Source organism: Cupressus sempervirens, chromosome 11, assembly GCF_028749045.1.
Source record: "Cupressus sempervirens isolate cs-2001-9-10 chromosome 11, ASM2874904v1, whole genome shotgun sequence".
NCBI classification, from domain to species: Eukaryota; Viridiplantae; Streptophyta; class Pinopsida; order Cupressales; family Cupressaceae; genus Cupressus; species Cupressus sempervirens.
In genome coordinates this window covers 56035868-56063119 of record NC_143128.1, presented here as the reverse complement: position 1 = coordinate 56063119, position 27252 = coordinate 56035868, and the positions used below count along the sequence as shown (strand labels likewise).

The 27252-nt window shown below is 36.9% G+C and overlaps 1 protein-coding gene across 2 annotated transcripts in view; it reads left to right on the top strand.

Moving 5' to 3' along the window:
- Positions 1 to 533: 533 nt before the first annotated feature.
- The window catches only part of RECA1 (recA DNA recombination family protein), a 135381-nt gene continuing 108662 nt past the window's right edge, over positions 534 to 27252 (top strand). The window contains exons 1-4 of one of the 2 annotated variants that reach the window (XM_089808462.1): positions 534 to 1125; positions 3286 to 3377; positions 3478 to 3553; positions 21284 to 21346. In XM_089808462.1, the coding sequence (XP_089664588.1) occupies positions 913 to 1125; positions 3286 to 3377; positions 3478 to 3553; positions 21284 to 21346 (444 nt within the window). In that variant the 5' untranslated portion in view covers positions 534 to 912. Of the gene's footprint in view, positions 1126 to 3285; positions 3378 to 3477; positions 3554 to 21280; positions 21347 to 27252 lie in introns of both variants that reach the window. The other variant, XM_089808461.1, reaches the window with a different exon arrangement.

The window sequence follows — 27252 nt, the reverse complement described above, 5'->3', positions numbered from 1 at the left end:
GTTCTCCCATTATATATGCCTCTCGACATAAAAAAAATCATTCATTCATTTTATCTTATATCCTCATATAAAAAAAGATAAAGAAAAATGCACTTATAAAATGATATTGAACATGGAGTAAACTTTACTAAAGTCTTTCATTGACAACATCTGATCTCTACGATGTCATTTTGAGGGTAGACAACATGCATAGTTTATTTGAAAGAGATAAGATAAAGCAGGCTATTAGTTTTTTGGTTGCACACCGCTAGTTTTTTGGTTGTTCTTACTATAAACATAGTCGTCATTAGAAGGCATTCATTCATTCATTGGAAATAAAACATCCTTTATTCACAATAAAAGAAAGTCTTGACGATAAAACATCCTTCATTCACAATAAAAGAAAGTCTTGACACGATAAAATGTCCTTCATTCACAATAAAAGAAAGTCTTTCACCAAGAATAAAAATCTCCTAACAGTAAAACATCCTTCATTCACAATAAAAGAATCTTTGACCAAGAGTAAAACATCCTTGAGGCACAATAAAACGGAGTCTTTCACCAAGCGTAAAACATCCTTTATTCACAATAAAACGTATGTGCTACTCTCCTATGAGCTAGATGTACGAGCTAGATTAAAAAGTTAGCCAGCTAAGATGACTGCATCTTCGGTCTCTCAACCTTCTAAAGCAGAACATATGTAGTTCTGTTTCCGTCTCCGATTCTTGGTATTTACATTTTGCAGCTATTTACTCACTTTCAACTCTCTACTGCCTCACATTGTAAGTCTATGACCCACTGCTAATTGCTTCAGCATCGCGGAGACGAAAGTAAAAGGAGTAAATCTTCTGAAAATCCTACTGTTACTTAGAAACAAAACTCCTTGATGATCATCTGCTAAAAAATTTATATTTTTGTGCATATTGAAGCACAATGACTTTAACTTTGGGACACCAATGTGGCGCTAGGCTAACCTACTGTTCCTTTTCTCCTTTCTCAACACCCACCTGCAAGTCATGTTCAATGGTTGCAATACCTTGTTCGATAGGGAAGAAATATTTTTGTTCAAGGCTTCGCAAATGCCTAGTTACGGCAAAGTCTAACAGCAACAATGGAGCTTTTTCGAGGAATGGAGTTTCTGATAGGGTACGTTTATACCTAGAACTTGTTTTAGTTTCCGATTGTTTGTATTTAGAAGTCTATGTTCAATGGTATGTTTTAGTTTCTGATTGTCGGTATTGGGGAAATTGTTTAATTGCGAGTTTTATGTGGGTTCCAGTAATTGTTGGCTAAGTTTAACTCGCCCTAAAATTTATTGAACCACAGAAACCGTCAGCTACCAAACTCGAAGGATGTCTATTTAGTTCATAATGAGGCTTATCTAACTTCGGACATCGGCTGCTGTATTCGGCTCCTGATGCCGACCTAGTTTCTACATGCATGTATACGTGTAAACACATACATATACACAACATACCGATACAAGAAGAATTGAGCGACTTTATCCTCAATTTCAGCTCCTTCGGGTAGTTTTTTGCAACTGTAGCATTTAAGATCCTATAGACAATTAGTCTTCTGGGCTTAATTGAAAGCATATCATGTCGCGCATGCATAAGATTTGCAGTAAGGGTGCGGCACTGAATTTTATTTTGAAACTGAATTTATTCATATTTCATAATTTCAGTACTCCACGGCTTCTCTGACATATTTCCAGTTATTAAGACACCTTACTAGAATTTGAGGGTTTGAAGCTTGCAGTTTAGATTCACACTTAGTGTACAATGCAGATTCTGTGCTGCCATATCATGGCGTGGGATTAAGAACTTGGTCTACTTTATTGGGACATGGTGTTGATTTTGGGCCACAAGCTTATGATTTAGTTACATTTTGAATCTCTACAAGCACGCTTATCTACATTGTAACTTCACTGTCTCAGTGATATTTCCTGGTGTCTATTTGATGCTTTAATGCGCTATGGGGTTTTGAACCTTGATCACTTGATCACAACCCTCTGGCGGCTATTTTGAAAAGGCAAAAGTTGATTATTAGGTCACAGCTTTAGCGAACTCCATTATGCTACAAAAACCTTGGATACTCTAATATGAATGCTTCTCTCTGCCATCACACTACAATCCTTTGCACACTATGTATAAAAGGTAAATGCTGTTCTTTTAGGTCACACACAATCTAGATATGAATTATTTATATTAATATAAGATCCTTGTATGGAAGCCAATTAAAGGAATCCTCTGACTATATTACTCCTAGGTTTTAAACTGTAATCCACCCCCATTCTCCACTCCCCCTTCGCACTTCAACCCCTCAACACACACATATACAAGCTTGTAAAATTGCTACGCCCGCACATCTGAACTTGCATTGAGGGTCTTGTGGCTGAAGTTTATACCATTATAGTCACGGTTTTCTTCTTATAGCACTATCTCCTTTCTATAGGATGCATAGATTACCTTAGTAGCAAAAGTAAGACCAATCTTTCTTGGTGGAAGGTTTTGCTATCACAAAGTTATTTATAATGTTTGCTTTAAGTGACATTGTCATTTCTGATATGTTAGGGTTTATCTCTTAGAATCTTTTGTTGTACTACTAGTTTCTTTTAGATATTGGAACTCCTTTTTTCACTCACATATTATTGTAGGCAACAGGTTTTTTGGGATTTGTCTAAGTACACCATGGATTAAGTACACCATGGATTACTTTATTAACACTCAAGCAGCCTTCCTTTGACAGATGCCCGAGTATATAGAGTTAATTTGATCATGAACTCAATAAGGTGTGAGGTGATTTATAGCTTTAGGAACTGGATACAATGACTTATTCCTACGGATCGCAAACAATTCTATGGTTTGGGAGTAAAGAGCAGCTACAGTGAAATGGAATTTCAAGTATTAGACCGTTTACGCTTCACAGATGTCTCTTGGACCAATATCAAGCGTATTTTTCTTGTGTTCTTTGAGGAAGTGCTGCAGCTGAAATGGAGCCGTTGTGGACAGACTGAGACTTCATTGGTCTTACTAGTGAGCAGTTGATAGAAACAGAGGCTATATAAGTACAATCAGGACAAAAAGTGTTTAATGGACAAATCAAAACTGTCATGTACCATGTTTCACTTATTACTATTAGTTCTCAGGATATCCCAGGTTATTGTAAATAGCAATAAAAGAAGAAAATACATATAATGTAAATATTTAGTTGATTAATGGTTGCCTGTTGCAAGTTGTTTGTATTTAGGTTGTGTAGGGTTAGGAATTGTTTATACATAACATGATATGTTGGCATGTGCTCCAGCAAAAGGCTTTAGAGGCAGCAATGGATGATATAAATAGCTCTTTTGGCAAGGGAAGTGTTACAAGATTGGGAAGTGCAGGTGGAGCTCTAGTGTACGTACTACGTACTGTTTTTCTTTAGTAGTTTTTCTTGTTTGAACAATTAATTGTTTGTACAATTTGTCATAGTGTTTCATAGCAAAAATCACTGCAGGGAGACATTTCCAAGTGGATGCCTTACATTGGATCTAGCTTTGAGCGGCGGCCTACCTAAAGGGCGAGTTGTGGAGGTAAATATTCATCTATTTTTAATGCATCTCCCAGCTGACCCCTAACATTAAATAGTGAATTCCAGAAATGGAAATGTAAAGACTGCCCCTGCAAAACCAATGCCATATTAGCAATCTCCATAAAATGCAGAAAATTCAACAAGAGTCCAGGTCATTTGAATATTGACTAGTTAACATTAATCAATTATCATTAAATTTAAAAGTACATATACCAGATACCAGATACCAAATACCAGATGCTAGAATACCAAGATGGTCTGAACAAGGTGACCAAGTTGGAAGGAGCTCCGAACCTGTTCAGGAAACATAAGGCAAGAATATTGGAGGAGTGCTTTACCACCCTACCACGAAGTTGTTAAGCTTCCCCAAAATCTTTCCTGACATGAAAGATACCCAACCCAGCAATGAGGAAAACTAACCACACAAAACTACGATTAGTAATGGAATGTGTGCGGCAAATAGTGTTAAGAATGCCCAAGAGTCAGAAAACATAGCTTGATGACATAACATGAATAACTTTTCTTTAATCATCATTCTCAGTCATATTCTCATCTCAAGAACTTTGAAATATAAAATGTTTATTTAAACATGGAGTTAATAATATGCTTCATGCATACCCCATCAATATACATAGGTAAAGTCCCAACAACCATTAACTTACATCAATCAAGCACATAAGTAACAATTGAACACATGTTCTTGAGGAATTGTTTCCACCTAACCCTAATAAATGTATAATCAAATTGTATCCTACTTTCACTTTTCTACTGTATTGTGAGATCATTTCGGTTTAAGGCAGCCGCCTCTTCAGGATAGAGGACTTATATTCAGTAAAAACTTGCAGTTTGGAGTGTGACAGTTAGCACATATGTTCAAATTAAGAGTATAAGGTACCGTATCTACAAGAATTAGTTTCTCATTCAAACGATACCACTTCTAATGTAACATGCGGATATGACACCATGCTTCTTTTCTGTGCAAGTTTCATTGACATTGCTATTAAGCAAAAGGGATTTAAAAATGGAATGATTAATATCTCCGAACAAAGCATAGATGTACAGTTTTCCACCTAACCCTAATAATGGAATTGTTTCCACCTAACCCTAATAAATGTATAATCAAATTGTATCCTACTTTCACTTTTCTACTGTATTGTGAGATCATTTCGGTTTAAGGCAGCCGCCTCTTCAGGATAGAGGACTTATATTCAGTAAAAACTTGCAGTTTGGAGTGTGACAGTTAGCACATATGTTCAAATTAAGAGTATAAGGTACCGTATCTACAAGAATTAGTTTCTCATTCAAACGATACCACTTCTAATGTAACATGCGGATATGACACCATGCTTCTTTTCTGTGCAAGTTTCATTGACATTGCTATTAAGCAAAAGGGATTAAAAAATGGAATGATTAATATCTCCGAACAAAGCATAGATGTACAGTTTGTACTATTAAAGAGATTAACAATAACCTCACAGAGTTAAGCAAATAGAAATACGGTACTAGTATTTTCCACAACATCAGAAAACTAATTTCACCATTGAATTTCAAGATACCATACACATTTCAATAAGCTTTGTTAAGAGGTAAGAAGTCAGATGTTTGCAAAATTTAGCTAAAAAACAAAGGGAACCTGTACTTGGCCATTTGATTTCCACTTCCCTCACTGTAGTTCCTCTTCCTAGGCTTCTTCCAGTCCTTTTTCCAGCCGCCTTTCCCTTACCCGTGTATTCTTCCAAATCCCTTATTATATGGTTCTATTAATTAACCATTAGGTTTTCATAACGTTTCTTGGTCACGAGTGCATTAAGAACTAATCCAAATATTTTATAAAGGATTAAATTTTTAACAAAATCCAGGTGGCGAAAGAATGCCGATTTATTCGTTTTGTGGACAGATAGGTTTTGACAGGAAACCGCACAACTCATTAATAAGTCATGTAAAATTTACTGACCATAAAACTACACACACTAGAGGAAAACATGGGAAGATTTTCTCAAGGTGATAAAAAATCAATTTGTAACTAGCACTTACCGCCTGATGCATCCCACACTATTTGCAGCCTGCATTCTTCATCGGTGCTACATGCTTTTTGATGCTATGCATGCCACTTAATATCACATGAACCATATATACTACCTGATTATAAGATAGCTTGTTTAGTAGGGTAGTTTTGTGAATGGGAAATGAATCCCATCATAACATGTCTGAGCATGGTACATACCACTGGTCATTAAGAGTGACTTGATATTGGATTAGTACAGATATGCTACAATGGTGCATCTGATATTCTGTAGTTATGTTAATTGTGTAGGCTCCAATGAGCTATCTGTTATTGTGAAGAAGATCTGATGAGTAAGAGAGTAGTCAGGTAGTAATTAGGAATTGCCTTAAGAAAACCTAGCAGAAATATTACTAGTATGCTCAAGAAATTTTGCACCCGAAAGTAGAGATTTCATCATGCCCCATGGGCAACTGCTGGCAATTTGCCATCATTAGTGTTTGCTTCTTTTGCATGGTGCCCAGGATTGTGGGCAGAGGTCCATCATATTCATTTATGACATTATCAACCTATCTATGACATCACAATGTTAAGTTTGAATTTACAATATTTTCAGTGACTGGTCTGACTTGGCATTAAAGTTGCCAAAAATGATTATTAGTTGTCAACTGGCCTGATTTAGTGGCTACATCAGCCTCATTAGTTCATGTAACCACTATAAATAGTGACATATAACTCTATTAAATGCTCTTGTATACACTTTGGGAACAGCAAAGAGGTTTTGCAGTTTGAAGAGGACTTGGATTTCTAGTAGTAACATCAGTGACCTGACTCTGATGGTCCAAGCTATCTGCAGGTTAGTTTGACTACCTTGTCACATACATTGTCTGTTGACACCAGCAGACAATCTGACATCAGGAATGTGTGTCAAGATTGACGTTGACCTTTTTGACTGTATTGTACAGTTCTATTTGTCATAAAAGCATTCCTACCTGGAATAATAAATAGTGTTGACAAAATAATAAAAATATTAAACCATTGTATTGTTACAAATACTATCGATGAGCAATATTTGCTTTATCGGCTTCTGTTGATGGGAAAATGTGGATGCTAATGGTCATGGATGCTATGAAGTCAATGTTTTAATGTTACATTGCTACTGTAGTCTCTTGATAATGGAAGGTTTTGGAGCTTTACACTGATCTGAAATCAAGCTGTCTTGATGAGACCATAGTGTTGATAGTGGGACTATCACACTAGAATTTTGTAATATTTTAGTTAATTAATGAATGAGCAAGACACTCATTTATAGTAGAAACAATAGTTCTTATTAGAAACATTCTAATAACGAAAGAAAAATAATATAATTAGATACACTCTAATAACAAAAGAATAAGAATAATATTAGAAACATTCTAATATTTACTAGATTTGCAGTATTGACCATTAAAATAATAATAAACAAGATATTCAGAGGTATTATTGTAATACCCTCCCTTAATGGTCAATCTGTCAACTACTCCAAGGACCCCCCCAAACTTAACAAACTTTTCTATAAGGAGGGACTTGGTGAGAATGTGTGCAGTTTGGTCTGTTGTAGTTACATACTGCAAATTCATGGATCCCTCTTCAATCAGATTACAAATGAAGTCGTAATGAATGTCAATATGCTTGGTTCGCTAATGGGACACTGGACTTTTGACAACTCTGAGCACCCCTTGATTGTTGCAAAAGATGGTGAAGGGCTTGCTTGAGACATATAGATATCAAAAAGTGTCCTTCAAGGCCAAACTGCCTCACAACCTACTTTGATTGTTCCTTGATTCAACTTTCATCAAGGGAAGAGAGATGACTTGCTACTTTGTACTCGTCCAAGTGATAACACCTGTGCCTAAATTGAAAACATACCCAGAAGTGGATTTCTTGTTATCAACAAAGCCCCCCCAATCCAAATTTGTGTAATCAATGAGTCTGTGGTCTTTGGTTCGTCCATAGAGGGTACCAAAGTCTAAAGTGCCCTTGACATAGCACAAGATGTACTTTGCTGTAGCCCAATAATCTGAAGTAGGAGCTGTCATGAAGTCGGATATGTAACTAATGCAAAGTTGAGATTAGGTCTAGTGGTGGAGAGATAGATCAAATTGCCCACAAGTTGGCATAATGCAAATTCGTTCTCTTTAGACTAACCAAATTTGGTTGACATTTTTAGACCAAACTCCATAGGTGTAGATGCAGGTTTGTCATCCTGCATTCTGAATTTGTTGAGTAGAGCCTTGTCATACTTAGATTTCCACCAAACTTCAACACCTAGTCAGTAGTGGAGATGCCCAAGGTCGGCCATGTCAGAATACTGACATAGATTTAATGTCAAAATACTAACATATATTTTGTTTTATTCCTTGAATCAAAGATGCCGAACTACTAGTGACTATCAAATCATCAACTCTATAACAAAATTGATGATATTGCTTTAGTAGTCATGACATACAAATTCGAGTCAAAAGGACTCCTTTGGAAACCTTGATCTGTGAAGTGCTCATCAATTTCCATGTACCATGGCCGAGGAGCCTATCTGAGGCCATAGGGTGTTTTCACTAGTTTAAATACCTAGCATTCTTTACTAGCAATTGTGAATCTAGGAGGTTGTGTCATGTAAATCTCTTGCTGTAGCTCACCATTCTATAAGGCACTTTTGACGTCCATTTGATGAACCTTCCAATCACATGGAGTTGCCATAGCTAGGACTAATTTGATGGTGCTCATCTGTATTGTTAGGGCAAAGGTCTTATAGTCAATTCCTTCACGCTGAGAGAAACCTTTGGCAAGAATAGGAGCCTTGTACTTATCTAAAGTACCATTAGCCTTGCATTTGACTTTGTAGACCCATTTACATTTGATAGGTTCTTCCTTGAAGGTAGATCTTTTAGAATCCAAGTGTTATTTCTCAATTAGACTATGTGTTAGAATGGTCAAGGTTGCTGTTGCACCAAAAGATTGACCTGTTAATGGTTGATGCAAGCAATAGTCTTATAGAACACAAGAGGTGGTTAAGCCATGTCACAAATTCAGCGAGGGAGGTTGGCTCGTTGCCAACAACCCCCCTCCCAGCGTCATTTGCCGCGGCCTGCGTGGATTTGAACATGTGCCCAAGCTCTGATACCACTTGTTAGAATCGTTAGGGTTGCCGTTGCACCAAAAGATCGACATGTCAATGCTTAATACTGTTGAGATTTTTGGATCTACTGCAAATGTAATGGCATTGCCTGTTAAGGTATATGTTTTCCATATGCAACATCCTCTCATTTATATTGAGCATAGGTTATTGAATAGACATGTCTATTCAATAATCAAATAATTAATTTATATAAACTTAATTATTGTTTTATATATATATATATATATATATATATATATATATATATATATATATATATCTCACATATAATAAGTTTATATCTCACATAGAATTATATCTCATATATAATTACATGTATATCCATAGAGTTATCCGACAGAAGCTACCAAACATTAACACTCCCTCTTAGCAAGGGAGGATAAACACAAGACAAATATTACACCATTGGTAATATTAAGGATATCTCAGAAGTTTTCCACCATTTAATATAGCATACAATATCAAGAGTATTGATCTCCAGAATATCAACATATGATATTCATCAATTTCTCAAACTAGGGTACGATATCACATTTGATATCAAGAGTCTTGATCTCCCAGAATATTGACATTTGATATTCAGGTTTGATATCACATTTGATATCAAGAGTATTGGCCTCCCAGAATATTAATGATATTCACCACTAACTCAAAACGTTTAGATATCACATTTGATATCAAGAGTATTGGCCTCCCAGAATATCAATGATATTCACCACTTACTCAAAACGTTTAGAAATCACATTTGATATCAAGAGTATTGGCTTCCCAGAATATCAATGATATTCACCAAGTACTCTAAGAGTAATGGCCTCCTAGAATGTTGAGATACAAGACATTCACCATTTACTCAATTTATTTTATCTCATAATACAAGTTTATAGATCGTCACCTTACAATAACTTCTCCAAATACAGGTGACGATCATTTGGAAGTCGTCACTTTCTCATGATGTACACAGGGGATAGGCCCATATAAAAGTCACATGGTCACGGTCCTCTTGACCGTGAAAACTTAGAGATCATTATAGAAACTATTTCAGCATGGTTTACTCCTTAATCAATAAAATCGGGTTCACTGAAGGTTAACCAAATAACATCCTTAGTCTTCTCCCTCTGAATCTTAATCTTCGTCTTTTCCCTGCAAAGACATTCTCAGAGGAAAAGATCAAGGCAAATAGCTCATATAGAGATATAAAATAAGAATGATAACATTAGTTTGATGTTTAGTAATTTAACTCATGCATATTACGAACAACAACATAAATGATTATAACATAACTCTTTAATTCTATATTTTCAAAATTTAAGATAACATAATACTTAATTTTATTCATAATATAATACTTAATAATAATCAAATCATTTGATATCACATATCAAATATATATAGTATGAATTAATTCATAACATATAACATATAGCATATCAGATATATATAGTATGAATTGATTGAATTTTAACATTAGAATAAAACATAAAATATATCATACCTTCACCAAGAATTTATTTGGTACTTTTCCTCTTTCCATTCAATTGTATTACTTACAGAATTGATTTAAAATATATTATTCCCATTTTAGGTCATTTAAAGCTACACAGACATAGAAGGTGTTGCATGCCTAAAATTTCTTCCAAGAATGGTCCCCTTCTTCGCATTTCTTTGTAAGATATCAAAGAACTTGTCGGTCGCCTGACTGGTGGTTCCATCGACTTCTGTATTTGTCTCTTCAACGAAAACTTTTTTGTATGTATAAGGTATTCTCTCATGTAAAAAGTATCTTCCTAATCTTCAACCTCTTAGGAAACAAGAATGTCTGATGTGGAATTCTTCCAAAAGATTTTCCTGTCTGGTGTAGATCTTGCAAGCCGAACGAAGATCCCGTTTTGAAGTTGTACAAACTCACATACATCAAATCTCTAGGTTTTCTTTGGAGATCTTGGAGTGCCTTTTTATTTTTGTTGACTTATTGCGGTGAATTGTAAGACCAATGGAAGCATTTCTTTTATAATCAAATTCGTTTATAACCAAAGTAAAATATTAAAACTCATGCTTTTGGCAAAATATTAAAACTTTCTTCCGAGAGATACATCGAATATTTTAGGGCCAAATTATTACGAGGTAATTGGTAAATACTTGCTTGTTAATAACAGAGACCGAAAAGTCAATTTATACAAAAGGAAGAGACGATGTTTCCTTAGGAAACGATTGTAAAGAATAGAAACATTCTATTCCAGAGAAAGCAAAAAACGAAAGCAAACTAAAGCTAAAGATATTTACAAGATAACCATTAACTAATAATAGACGTCTTATCTATTATTGTAATACCCTCCCTTAATGGTTAATCTATCTAACACACCAAGCTGTCCTCTGAATTTGACAAACTTATCAGGACCAAGAGGCTTGGTGAGAATGTTTGCAGTCTGATCTGAGGTAGGAACATACTGCAGATCTATAGTCCCGTCTTCAACCAACTGTCGTATGTAATGACAATGAACATCCACATGCTTGGTTCGTTCATGGAAGACTGGATTTTGTGCTAACTTGATAACGCCTTCGTTATCAACAAACAGAGTAGTCGGTCCTGCTGGTGACATCTGCATATCCCCAAGCATCCGACGAAGCCAGACAGCTTCACATCCTGCCTTAACAGTCTTTTCTGTATTCAGCCTCTGTAGAAGAGAGAGAAATTGCCTGCTGCTTCTTGCTAGTCCATGTGACTGCACCGGATCCCAAACTGAACACATATCCAGATGTTGACTTTTTATCATCAACAGAGCCTGCCCAATCTGAATCTGTGAACCCACTGAGTTTAGGATTAGAACTCCGAGAATACAGAAGTCCATAATCAGAAGTGCCTTTCACATAATGAAGCACACGCTTTGCTGCCATCCAATGATCAGCCTTAGGAGCTGTCATAAAGCGTGAAATATAACTGACTGCGAAGTTGATATCAGGCCTAGTAGCAGATAGGTAGATGAGGCTGCCTACTAGTTGCCTTTACGTAGTATCATTAACGGAAGGAGAATCAGACTTGGCTGATAACTTGAGACCTTTCTCCATAGGTGTAGATGCAGGTTTGCAATCTTGCATTCGGAATTTGTCTAACAAGGCTCTGGCATATTTGGACTGAGAGATGAATATACCAGAAGACTGTTGCCAAACTTCAACACCTAAGCAATAATGCATGAGCCCAAGGTCAGTCATATCAAAAGACTGGCATAAGTGTTGTTTGATTCCCTGAATCAAAGATGCCGAACTGCCAGTGATGATCAGATCATCCACATAGATAACCAGAAGGATGATGTCATTGTCATTAGTCTTGATGTACAGATTTGAGTCTGAAGAACTCCTCTTGAAGCCTTGATCACTGAGGTACGTATCAATCTTGATGTACCATGCCCGAGGGGCCTGCTTCAAACCATAGAGAGCTTTTACCAATCTGAGAACCTGATGGTCTTTACCAGCAACCTTAAAACCAGGAGGCTGCGTCATGTAGACCTCTTCATGGAGATCACCATTCAGGAAAGCACTCTTTACGTCCATCTGATGAACCTTCCAGCCAAACTGTGCTGCCATGGCTAGGACTAATCTGATGGTGCTCATCTTTGCAGTAGGAGCAAAGGTCTCCTCATAATCAATGCCTTGACGCTGAGAAAAGCCCTTTGCCACTAAACGAGCTTTGTACTTATCCAAAGTACCATCTGATTTGTATTTGATTTTGTAGACCCATTTGCAGCTAATGGGTTTCTTCCCTGGGGGAAGATCAGAAAGGACCCAAGTGTTTTTCTTCAGCAGGCTCTGGTGTTCAGATTGCATGGCCTGTTCCCACTCTGGAATTCCTTTAGCCTCGGAATATGTTTGAGGTTCAAACACACTGTGAATGTTGGCCATAAGAGCAAAGTTAACAAAATCTATAGTTTTGCTCTTTTTCCGAGTAGTTCTCCCATCAATGAGCTCATCATCATGAAGATCGACAAGTGTCTTAGCCCACCACTTAGGCCGGAGAGGAGAATGACCAACAGTAGTACTAGGAGATGCTTGATCAGCAGGATCCTGATCAGAAGAATCTGGATCAAACTCAGGTGAAGCATCTTCAAAACGAGGTGATCCTGCAGGAGAAGCCGGAGGTGTCTGTACAGGTATCACTGGCAGGACTGGAGCTGTAGGAGCTACTGGAGCCCTCCCATCAGGTGGACCTAATGGAAGCCGAACTCCCAAATCATGAACCTGCATAGGCTGGTCTGCTGGATCAGGAACAGGAGAAATAGGCATGAATGGTCCTCGGTGCTCATCAAAGACTACATCGCGGCTGTATATGAGACGAGATGTCTCAACATCAATAAGGCGGTAGGCTTTGTGAAGACTGCTATATCCAGCAAGCATCAGTTTCTGACTCTTGGCATCCAACTTGGTGCGTGAAGCATCAAGGATCCAAACAAAAGCAAGAGAGCCAAAAACCTTCAAGTGACTGATTCTGGGCTTGCGACCTGACCAGGCCTCTTCCGGAGTTTTACCTTTGACCGCCACTGTGGGTGACCGGTTCAATAGATAAACTGCAGCGTTAACTGCGTCTGCCCAAAAACGCTTCGGAACATGTCTGTGTTCGAGCATGGAACGAGCCATCTCGGTGATTGTCCTGTTCCGACGTTCAACTACACTGTTCTGTTGTGGCGTGTGGGGTGTGGTGAACTGGTGTTGGATGCCATGTGTATCCAAGAAGCTGGAGAAAACATTAGAACAAAATTCCCCCCCATTGTCTGATCTAAGAGTAATAATAGATTTCCCAGACTCTTTTTCAACTAAGGGTTTAAACTTCTGAAATACAATAAATGCATCGGATTTCTTTTTAAGGAAATACACCCACATTTTTCTACTGAAATCATCTACAAACAACAGAAAATACCTGTACCCAAGAACAGAAGGAGTGGCCATAGGGCCGCAGATATCAACATGAACAAGTTGAAGTACTTGAGAAGCTCGCCAAGAATCGCCACTGGGGAAAGGTGTGCGATGTTGCTTCCCAGCCTGACATGCGTCACAAACTCCAAGGTGTTGGGTTTGAATCTCTGGCAAACCAAGAACAAGCTCATCCCGAGCAAGTTGTGAGAGATAATGCACATTTAAGTGCCCATATCGCTGATGCCAAAGTGTGCTGATGGAAGATCGCTGAGCAGCCATAGCTAAGTCCTGAGAATCACCAGAATCAGTAAGTTTGAAAAGACCATGATCCTCAAGACCAACTGCAACAGTAGACTTAGTCGCCCAATCAGTGATGGTGCACTGATGTGAACTGAAGGTGACTGCCAAGTGTGGAGAATGTCGCAGCAACTGATTGACCGAGAGTAGATTTAGTTCCATCCCTAGAACGTAGTACACATCAAGGAATATGAGCTTCCTCCCAACAGACTGAATTTGAATGTTGCCTTTACCAACAACCGTGTACTCTTCTCCACCACCAAAGATAACAAAATCTGAATAAGGCTGGTAGTCAGTAAACCAATCTCTGCGGTGAGTGAAATGTCGAGAGGCACCTGAATCAATGTACCAGGCAGATGACTGTACATGACCTGCCGGTCTTTTAGCCATGAAGGCATAAAAGGCAGATTCCACCTGCTCAGTGTGCTCTGCATTGTTCGCTTTGGGTTGCGAACCTGATTGCTTAGACTGGGCAGCTAAGCGTTTCCGACATGCAACCTTCATGTGACCATACTTGTGGCAATAGTTGCATTGAATGTTCTTCTTTTTGGTACCATCGGATGCTGGAGCAGAAGACTTCTACTGAGATGGTTGCTGAAACTTGCCCTTATCCTTCTGAAAGGATTTCGCAGCAAAGGCTTGCTTAGTGGAGGTGGAATTGGAGCTGCTACCGAACTGTTGTTTCCACCGATCTTGCTGAAGTAGCAGGGTGCAGAGATCAGTGAACTTTAGATCAACACCAGTAGATGTGATGTTGAGAGTCTCGATAAAATGCTCATAGGAATTTGGTAAACTCCGAAGAGTGATTACCACAATATCCTCTTCCTCCATCTTGCGACCGATGGCAAGTAAGTGATCACGGATTTCCTGAATCCGATTCAGGTGTGCCTGGAGCGAGGTGCGCTCATCCATGACAATAGAAAACAGAGTGTTTTTCAGAAAGAAGGCTCTGCTCTTGTCGGAAGTCTCATGAAGACCTTTTAGATGTGTCTAAATTTCGGCCGCTGTCTTGCCGGATGGAATCTGAGAAAGCTGGTCATCAGCTACGGAGAGTTTGAGAAGCATTACTGCCTCTCGATTGTTCAGATCCCATGTATCTTGATCAAGACCCGAAGAAGTCGGACGCTGCTTAACACCCAGAACAAGTTGATCGGTGTTTCGATATTCGAAGATTGCGATGATGCGCTGCTTCCAGGTTCCATAATTGCGACCATTGAATTTGGAATTATGCTTGAGCAGAATATTTGTCAGAGATGCCATGGCACGTTTTTCAATGAAAAACTGTGAAAATCTGTGAAGGCACGTTCTTCGAGGCAAAAATACGGAAGAACCAAAAGAATCAGAAAATGACCCAAAAGAGAGCTCGAAAAACCCAGAAGGAATCTGCTGTCATTTTTTGAATCCGCTGGCTCGAAAATCGAGGCACCCAGAAAAAACGGACGACAACCCAGTTGAGCTCTCGAAAAACCCACCAAGAATCTGCAAACAAAAAATTTTTTCGACCCCAAAAATTAGGGTTTCGAAAAAAACGGCCCTAGCTGAAAAAAGCTTGAAAAAATTTCAGATTTCTTGATGAAAAATGGTCGAATCTGCTTCCCAAAGCACGATGACAGACTGAGATGGCTAAGAGCATGAAGATTTGATACAGAAACATGCAGATTTTCACCCCAAAAACGCGAGTCTCCAAAAAATGGCCACGATTTCCACGCGATTTGCAGACCCGTAATTCGGGAATTTCTCCAAGCAGAAAAACCCTAGGTGGGTTTTGGAGAAATTAGCTGAAATAATTTTGGAAAAATTTAAACAAATAATTTCAAGAAGAAATTATAAATTTTTCCGAAAAAATTTAAGTATTTAGCTCTGATACCATATTACGAGGTAATTGGTAAATACTTGCTTGTTAATAATAGAGACCGAAAGGTCAATTTATACAAAAGGAAGAGACGATGTTTCCTTAGGAAACGATCGTAAAGAATAGAAACATTCTATTCTAGAGAAAGCAAAAAACGAAAGCAAACTAAAGCTAAAGATATTTACAAGATAACCATTAACTAATAATAGACGTCTTATCTATTATTGTAATACAAATCACATTCGGACTCGTATAAGTTCACAAAGTTCAACATCTGAAATGGGAAGGCATTCCTCCCTCACATCGACATTTTGAATTAATATAACTTGATTCACTATGTGTATTAAAATAGCCATGTTCACGTCTTCATTGTAATATGAAATTATCTTCGCTTTCACTCATTTACCCTATATCGCTGGTCTTAATTTTGAGCAGATTGGTGTACATCACTATTAAATTTTCCATATCAACTTCTCTAATCTGAATCATCCAAATATGACACTTGTTGATGCACACATTATTCTCCAATAGTTCATTGTTTTGTCATTTACTTTCCTTTCATGTGTGATAAATTATTTCAATGACAAATGCCAATAATCATTTCTTACACTTGCAACCTGGCTCTGATACCATGTTGAGATTTCTGGATCTGCTGCAAATGTAATGGCATTGCTTGTTAAGGTATATGTTTTCTATATGCAACATCCTCTCATTTATATTGAGCATAGGTTATTGAATAGACATGTCTATTCAATAATCAAATAATTAATTTATATAAACTTAATTAACTCTATGGATATACATGCAATTATATATGAGATATAATTCTATGTGAGATATAAACTTATATGTGAGATATAATTCTATTTGAGATATAATTCTATGTGAGATATATAAGTTTATATCTCACATAGAATTATATCTCATATATAATTGCATGTATATCCATAGAGTTATCCGATAGAAGCTACCAAACATTAACAAATACAACCAATAGTTTCATAAAATCACAGGAGGCAATCAAACCATGTTGTGAATCCTGTGAGGGATGTTGGCCCATTGCCAACACTATAATGCTCAGTCTTCATAGCTTCTTCCCACTTAGGTATCTCTTTCTACATATGTTTGAGGTTCATACGCACTATGAATGCTGAACATGAAAGCAAAATTTATTGAATCAAAAGATTTGCTCCTCTTTCGAGTAGTTCTACCCTCAACGAGTTCTTCATCATGGAGATCACCAATCGTCTTTATCCACCATTTAGGCTGGAGAGTAGAAGTGCCAACATCAAAAGCATGTCGTGAATAGGATCATCACCACCAAACAAAAGATTGGATGAATCTTGAGGAAAATCAGTTGGTGTAGCTGCATACCTTGGTGATCTTGGAGAAGGAACTAGTGAAGAGGTAGGGACAAGAGTAGGTGGAGCCCTCTAATTAGGTGGACCTGATGGAAGACAATCACGTAAGTCTTGAATTCTGAGAGACTGATCCTTAGAATTTGTAAGTGGAGGAGAGAGCTGAAGTGTCCCTTGTTCCTTGTCAAAGACCACATCACAATTGAAGATGAGACCGTTAGTCTTGATATCAACTGGTTGGTAGGCTTTGTGATTATAACTCTAGTTAGCTATGATGAGTTTTTGACTCTTGACATCTAACTTGGCTCGTGTATCATTAGGGATACAAACAAAAGTAGTGGAGCCAAAAACTTTGAGATGACTAATTCTCTTACAACTTGACCAGGCCTCCCCTAATTTTTGCTTCTTGACAACCACTATAGAAGATCAGTTGAGAAGATGGATGACATTGTGGATGGCTTCTGCCCAATTGTAGAAGAGCTTTTGAGAAGATAGAGTGAAATGTGGATTAATTTAGCCCAAAGTTTCTTTGGAACATTGCATTCAAGCATAAGCTGGGTCACTTTGGTGATTGTGCGATTTCTATGCTCAACGACACCGTTTTGCTGAGGGGTGTAACGTTTTGTTAATTGGCATTCTATGCCATTTTCATATGAATGAGACAAGGTAGAGGAACACAATTCTCCACCATTGGGAGTTCTAAGAGTAACAATGTGTTGACTAGACTCTTTTTCTACAAATGCTTTGAACTTTTGAAACAAAACAAAGACCTATGATTTTTGATGAAGGAAATCCATTCACATTTTACAACTGAAATCATCAACACAATGTAAAAAATACCTGGATCTAGTAAGAAGAGTAGCCATAGGTCCATAGATATTAGAATGGAGTAGTTGTAATACCTTAGAAGCTCTCTAGGAGTCACCATCTAAAAGAGGAGTGTGATGCTGCTTCCTAGTCTGACATGCTTTACAAATTCCAATGTTTTGGTTTGCATCTCCGATAGTCCAATAACAAGATCTTCCCAAATAAGTTGAGAAAGATAGTGAACATTTACGTGAATAGACTGCTGATGCTAGAATGTACTAAAAAATGAGCATTGAGTTGCTGCTAAGAATCACCAACATCAACAAGTCTGAAAAGACCATGATCCGTAGCACCTATGACAATAGTAGATTGACTCTCCTGATCAATGATACTACACTGATGTGATTTGAAGGTCACATCTAACCGAGGAGAATGTCTCTAAATTTGACTGACTGAGAGAAGGTTGCATTCCATTTTTGGAACGTAGTACACATCAAGGAAAAACAATTTTCTTCTTGCTAATCAATCTGTATTTTGCCTTTTCTAACAATAGTGTACTCCTCCCCTCCTCCAAAAATGACTGAATCTGAGAATGGCTAAAAATCTGTGAACCAATCTTGACAATGAGTAATGTGGTGGGAATCAATATATTAGGCAGAAGATTTTACACATTCTCTAGGCCTTTTAGTCATGAAAGCATAAATGGTAAACTTGCCTTGGTCAGTGTGCTCCACAACATGTGCTTTAGGCTATGAACCATACTGCTTGGCTTGAGTAGCTAAGCGTTTACAACACCTGAACTTTATACAATCAAAATTATGTTAGTTGTTGCACTGAGTATTTTTCTTCTTTGGGCCTTTTGATGACTGAGCAGAGGGATGCTGCTAAGAAGACTGACAAAATTGGTAGTTGCTTGTATCCTTATGAACAAAGTTAGCTTAGAAAGCTTGTCTATTCAAAGATGAACTAGTACTATTGCTGAATTGTTGTCTCCAATGGTCTTGCTGTAAAAGCATTATGCAAAGATCGCAAAATGATGCATCAACACAAGTGGAAGCAATGTTGAGAGTTTCAAGAAACTGCTCATAAGAAAAGAATAGACTCTTCAAGCTGATTACCACCATGTCTTCTTTAATTTTGTATCCAATTGTTTCCAATAGATCTTTAATGTCCTTGGTTTTATTGAGATGATCCTCCAGAAAAAATAACATTGTTTTGCAAAAACAAGCATGAGTATGGTCTTTTGGTCACAAGAACCCGCGACATGGAAGCAGGAGGGCCGTCAAGTATATAGGCAAATATAAATGACAGTGAAAACTGGTGCAAAAAAGGCATCAAGGCTGACACAAAAACTGTAGAAAGATTTAGAAAACGAATTTTCACAATTAAAAAAATTGGCTTGGAAATATTTCAAAAATCTAGAACAGATAAATTTGATTAGGAAATTATAAATTTTCAAGGAAAACAATCCCACTCTGATACCATGTAAAATATTCGATTAATTAATGAATGAGCAAGACACTCATTTATAGTTTAGAAGGACAATGTTTGTGTTATGAAACAATTGTAGTTATTAGAAACATTCTAATAGCAAAAGAATATTTACAATATTAGAAAGATTCTAATATTTACAAGACTTACAATATTGAACATTAAAATAATGATAAACAAAATATAATGGAAATATTATTCTAATACTTATAACACTGGTCAAAGTGAAGAAAAATTCAAAGAAACCATCAGCCAATTTGCATTTTTATTCTAGCTGGGATCTTTCAATGTACCTATATATATGTGTGTGTGTGTGTATGTATGTATGCATATAAACATATAGATATTTATATGAGCCATTTTCATTGAAATTCTATCCAAGATCTTTCAGTATATATATTTAATTTACCAGATTCACTCCTTGATCCCTCCAAGTTGGGCTTGATTTTGCACAAGCTCTGGTCCTTGTGAAATTCATTGCTATTTCTGCCACAGTCAGAAAAATTTGCTGCAAATTCTGACAGAAGGACCCAGGAGGAATTTTGCAGTGAATATGGAGCAAATTTGGTTTCCACCAAATGAACCAGGACCGAATTTGGTCCAAATTCAATTTTGTTGGCTTTAATTATTATTTTTGCCTAATCCGGTCTATTTGACCCTCCAACCATAGAAGTGATCACTAAAAAGGTCAAAAAGGTTGTTTTATATGTCATTTGTGCGTTTGTGAATGAAAAGGAAAACTTGTTGCCTCCATTGTTCAACAATTGTCAATAGGTGATTGTTGCATTCTCTAAGCTTGTTTGTGATCTATCTTGCCATTTGCTTTAATATTAGTGGTGGTGTTATTAACTTATTTGCTGCACACACACACGCATATATAAACTATACTTTTTTATGGAGGAACCCAAAATGAATCCAGACCCAGTCCAAAAAAAAAATTGAACAAATTTCGGACCCAAATCTGAATCCGAATCTCAACTGGCAACTTATATATATATATATATATATATATATATCATATAAGAATTTCTTATTCCTAATTGAATTCACATATTTTTTTCTGTAAACTAATATTTAATTCAGAAACATGTTACAGCATAATTTTCTGTCACACAATGCTTGCCAGCACTGTAATTTATTCATTCCCTTCTTCACCCTTTCCTTATGATGAGTATTTAAACATATTTTATATAATCTCTGATTCCTTTCTGATATCGTCATTGGAATATATATATATAAACTCTCTCCCCTTTAATTTGTATCCTTTCTCTTTTTATCATTTATATCTTCCATATGGGAAATGTCATCCTTACTTTTTAAAAGACACTTTGCCCTACAGCCACACCCAATTTTAGTTTTATTTTTTATTTTGAGTTGGTCTCCACAATGATTATTTTGTTTTCTTATTTTATTAACTTCTTGGATGGCCCCTGGTCTCTTGAGTTTATGGTTTCCACCCTATTTAAATGGCTGTGATTTTCCTGATTCATGAGGACATGTCAAATTCAGATGCCTTCACCTTTAGATCCACTTAAGCTGTATGCACACAACAACTTGCATCATCAAATGGATGCAAAGAACGTGTCAAACATGGAAGAATTTATTATAATTTATTATTAATGACAGTTTGAGCGCAAATATAATTGTGTCAAACAGTTATTTCATCCATGTTTTAAATGAAGATACCTCGGTAGAGGTTTGATTGGCAACTCAACTTCAAGCCTTGCGATTCATGTCAGGGTGATTGATTGTCTTCATTGCATCATTACATTGTATTTGGAGAATGTGAGTTGGTGGTTTTATGATGTTTAGCTCAATTATTGCCTTTTTTTTTTGCATCCCAGCAGATATATGGTCCAGAGAGCAGTGGAAAGACTACATTAGCTCTACATGCAATGGCTGAAGTACAGGTATTTCTATTATTTCCTATGTATTTCCTTTGCTGCTGTGTTGTTATGAAGTTATTTGCTATCATCTTTAGTACAAAGTAAAAGTTCTTAACTTTCTTATGAACTGCTTTGCAACCATGTTTTATACAAAGTAAAAGCTATTCTTGCAATGGATCTCTTTGTTGTCATTTTTATATGTTTGCTTGTAATCTCATTTGCCGTACTAGATTTACATGATTTTTGTTTTAGAAAGAAATTATATCAATAATGAGCATGATACAACTAAGATTATTCCATGAAAGCAAATGCAGAATGAATCCATTCAATAATCTGACGACTGTGTCTATCGTTTGCTTGATGGATATACTATTTCCCACTCCTTCAGAGGCCTGCTTCATGAGTTTTTCCTTTTCCAGTTCCTTCTTCCTTATTTCTGCAGTTTGACTTTGCAAATTAACATCTTTGGCTTTCATGTAACATTCAATAAAATTGGAATAAAATATAAATCTAATTTCTTATTTTCTTTAACAAAATTGAGATTTCCATTTTGCATTGTGGCAGATGAACTTTGTTATTGTTCGTGTTTAGTTTTATTCATCTTTGCAAAAAATATATAGATTCCATAGCATGGTAGTATTATTGCACCGAGAGGCATAACCTATAGTGACAATGGGGGGAGCAGCATCTGATGTTCTAACTGCCAAAGAAAAAATTAAAGGAAACCTAGATACAGCCAACATTTATCTCTTCAATATAAGTACATCAAAATCTCAAATATATATTGATACTACAAATGAAATATTAAAAATAGTATATAAGTCTATGAGATTTAGTACGCTTTTCAAAGTCTAAACAAAACTAAAGTATTACATAAATAATGCAGGGTTGATTTTGGAAAAGTAAAACTAAAAGTAAAAACAACATGAAAGTAAAAAACGTGTATTACTAAAGAATATTTACTATTTAGTTACCAGGTTTCTCTAAAAGCCCTGTGGTAGCCATGCGAGTATGGTTTAGTTTTCCCTACCGTGTTCAAGGGACCCCCAAGCACCTTGGGTTCCATAGAAGGACCCACAGGGAATGTGTGGTGCACTAGAGGGGCCTTGGGAGAACCTAGGAAGAACTCAAGAACCCTGGATAATCCAGGGGGTTGACAATATAAACACAATTATTATTTTTCTGAAGCATTTTTCTAAACAAATAAATGCTCACTTCATTAATTTTGCATTTAAGCAAAGTTACTGGGTTCTTCCCTATAGGCTTGGGTTTCAGTCCTGGTTTGGCCTGATAATTGATCCCATCCTTGTACATCCCTGGCTTTGCCCAAGCTCCCGGGTTCTTGTAATGTCCCCTCTTTGGCTAACTTGGAAAGTTGGGGCAATTGCCTACCTTCTCCTTCTTACTCTATCAAATGATTGCAATTAAACCAACCAGTGGATGTTTCACAAGTTATCAACTGCTATTTCTGATAGATATATACACACACACACGCAAACACATACATATATATGCATACACACTTGTGTCTGTATGGATTATTGATATAAAATTGATAGCAATGGCTGATAAACAAGAATGACACGCTATCAATAAGATTGCTTTATCACTTAGAGGGATAGTTGTATGATGCTATGTATGATAGAATTGATATACTTATGCAATCTATTTTATAATGCTTTCAGAAATGGTTTGCAATATCTGATATATCAATGTGATAATGGAAAAATAAAGGAATCTAGATATTGCTAACAGCGATATGTTGCTGTTTTTCAGATTGATATTTGAATACTTGCAACTAGATAATGGATTTCTGATATACAAACCTCAATACCTGCAATCCCTTGGTGCCTTCTCTCATCTGCACTGTAATTACTTGCAACCGATAATGCCACAAGGCACGTGCTCTTACAGAGCATATCCAAATCTGGATAAATAAAGAATAGATAAATGTCTGATGATGATTCCTTCAAATGATTGAAATGCCTTCTTATATCTTAAGAATGAGGAGGAATGATGCGAAAAGACATGTCACTGTAGTGTTTCCTTTGCCTAGGGCTAAGCACACATTTCCATTGTTAATTACTGCATCCCATCTCTTTAATAGTAACTGCCTCCTTTTAGATGTGTTTGGTTAACTATCTTTACTAAATGGTGTCTTCTGATAACTAATCACCACTATTTATACATTTACTGTTATATCTTCTCCATCTATTGATTTGATATTGTTGGCCATTTCCGTTGGTATAATTCGTTGATTGCTATTTGGTTGAGAACATGCCTCTTATGGTGACAAATAGTTGTTAATGATCGTCTTCAAGTTGGTGGTTTATGGATTAGATATAATCGTTGTTTAGCTGACATTATACCTTTGTATTAGATATCAATCATCGCTTAATCAATCAGTAATAGTTAACAATGAACATCCATTAATAAGATATGTTATTTCTGCCTTAGCTGATATTCTCTGATGCCAATTTCTTTAATCTGATTGCCCCATACTTGGCTTCCTTTATCAATTATGAAGTTGGTAATATGCCTTGATCAATTCTTGCAAATCTCTTGTATTTCTTAAACAAATTGCTTCATCTCACAATAACGTTATCCTTAACTTAGTATGACTGATGTTTGATCCCTTTATCTTAATCACAGTTATCCAGAGGTTGATCCATCACAGATTCAAGGAGAACTGTATATCGGTATTAATGTTTACAACTATCGGTCTGGGCATTGTACTTACATCCTTCATGATATTTGTGTACTAATCATGGACTGTTATTAACTATTGATGCTCATGTCCTTTTCCTGATTACTCCATGTCAATTGTTGATATTTGAGTAGCATCAATGCTGAGTGACGAACTCCAATCAGAATTATCCTTCTGTCTTGCCATCGAGTCTTTTCATGGACTAATATCATTACTTTCGCCATATACTGAGTAGATACTCCTCTTTCATACTCTTGCCTTCGTTAATCAATATTCAAGTGGCTAATCATTTATTACTTTTGGTTATTGGATTGCAGAAAAAATGGTGTTGGGTCTCATAGTAACCCTTCATGCCGTAGTTGCAGTCAGAAGGACGTTTCCTCAGCACAAATATGATGAAATCCTCTGCAGAGTAGCACACAGAAGGAAATGGGAGAAAATAGTCTTTAATTCTGATGTGCAGGCACAGAAAACCAAAACACAAAAAAAGATTTAAAAAAACCTTGGTTTTGCTTTAAAAATCTGCGATCTACCTCGAAAAAAATTGAATAGAATATTTTTCCAAAATTTCCACAGAAGTATGCCTTTATCTTGCTCTGATACCATGTAATGGTAATTAGTAATAGATTAGTGAAAGCGAAGCTTACATGTGTAGTCAATTAAAGGATGATTTATCTAAATGAAACAATCATAAACTAAAACAGATTTAGAAACTATCTAATCTAACTAAAAACTACTAAAGAACTTTATATGACCATTACATAATAATAATTGACTCTAATAAATGACTCCACATATCTCAGCCATGTCACCATCTCTAATTTCTCATTTTTTTAGATTTGTCTGAATAGATGTTGATTGCTACCACTAATGATATATATTATATACTTCTTATGATCTTTACCATAAGTATATCATTTGTTAATGGTTTCTCGTCGTGCCTTTGGTATCATCCTTATTTAGTATTAATTAATTTGAAATTCTTTTTTTGTGAAGGTGGTCTTAAAACAAACATGTTATTTCTGCAATTTTGTCTCTTTAGAGACTTTAATGTTCCCTATTTATGGATATTAGGAAACCACTATGGGAAATATTAGGTTGGCTAAGGTGCCTTTTTCTAAATCCTCATTATTGTCTTCTGGAGTAGGTTGTCTTTCGGACTCTTCTTAAGGCCTTCCCTAGCCCTGATAACTACTGGTCATTATGAGCCTCACTAAATGCGATGTTCCACGACTGCTACCTTCGCATTCATGCCTACTTTGGTGACCATGGCCGTGGCTATCCCCAACTTTTCTCTTTGGTCTTGCTTGCGTCACTCTTTGGTCTCACATGCATCACTTCTTCCACCTTGTTGTATCGTCGCCGACCCTTGTGCTTGCATTTTGCTTGAAAAACTCTTCCTGTGTGGCCTGTGCCCGTGTTGCCTTCATGTTACATACTTTCCTTGCGTTACAGGATTTTACCTTGTGTTTTGGCCTTACATTTTCTCCGTCTTCAATGTTTTTTTCTTTCTTCTGAGTGTGAGTGCTGCGTTCTGTCCGTAAGTTTCTCTTGGAAACTTCCCCAGTCTTGTTGGCAGTTAGACAACGTTGTTTTTGTGCACATTGTTCGTGTCTTGGTTTGCATCGTTGCGAACTTTGTTTGTGTTGCTCGCTTTCTGTTGTCAATCCCACAGTTGTTCCTGTTATATTCTGCCATTGCAGTGACCTTGTCTTTGCATGCTTGTTGCTCTCATGGTGACTTGGTTCTTTGCTTCTACCTTGCACTTCTGCAATATCCACGACTTCTGGTCTTAGTGGCTGCATTCTAGGCGACACGCACCTGGGTCATTCACATTGGTTTTGAGATTTTCTCTGTTGGCTATTACTGTTACAATTTTTGGCTTCTATTTGATGTTGCTACAATGTCGGATGTTGAGTTGGAGACCGGTTCCACCCCTCTACTCATTAGTTGCTAGGCACTGCAGGAAGTGGGTTGTTATCAGGAACCTCAAGGCAATTATTTGGGATTCTCCTCTGCCTGAATTGGAATTGAGGTCGGTTGCTAAGGCCAATTGACGGTCATAGTGGCAGTTGGACATGACGAAGCCTTACGATGGTCCTTTGCATGTTAACTCTATGCCATTGTGTTGAACATTATCTTATCTAGACAGTTCAATCGGTGGTAGTGTCCAGCTAGGGGGTACTCTAGCTTTTGTACTGATTTTTAGACCATGGACCATGTTTTGACTCTGTAGACTATGAATGAGGAGGTTCAACATCACTAGGAAAATGTTTATTGCTGCTTTGTGGACTATCGCAAAGCCTTTGATTCTATTCCTTGGATGAATCACTTCTAGAGGCTTAGGAACAGTAGGATTTCCAAGATTCTTGGTGACCATCATGAGGCTATATGGGAGTGTTGTGGGTAGTTTTAGGATTCATTATTGATTCTTAGATCCTATCCAAAGCACCATCGAGGTGAAGCAGGATTGCCCACTCGGTATTTACATTGACAAACTCAAGTCTTTCCTCCATGATCTCTGGCTTCCTAATGACGACTGCTACTTGTTAAATTTAATAGCATCATATGGAATTCTATGCGATTGATTTTACTCTTTTTTGATTTCTAATATTCCCTCTCATGGAACTGCGATTTCTAATTTGAGTATTTGCACTAACACCTTATTGGTCTAGAACTTTGTGTTTATTATTGGCTTCAACTCTATAGCTCTCAGAGAGGTATCAACCTGATTCACATGAAGCAAAGTCTTCATCACCACTGCTTGTCTATTTGTCCCTTAACAGGTTTGCCTAGGAAAGAGTTATTGCAGGGTGGTAGCCACAGTAATGAGATGGAGATGTTTCGATAGATAAACCATTTTGCTTCAACGTATGGCAATGAGTAGCGATCAATATTCCTAGTTGCTCATGCTTGCTGGCTGCTCAAAATGTCACCATGGCTGTTGATCGGGATTCCATAATGTTAACGACAAGTGAATAGCTATCGTGAACACTCAAGGATGCTAGAACATTATTCGAGAAGCATATTCATAGTGCATGTCCTCTCAAGATTACCACATTCCAATTGAAATGAAGAAGCTTCAGTTATATCTTGGTCACCATCGAACAAGTAGCGGGAATTTTTATTATTGCATTTGCGTCTGAAGGTTACACTATAGGGTTTTGTGTGTTTGACACTGGCAATGAAAGTATTATTGAAATATGTCGTTTCTCTAGTGCCT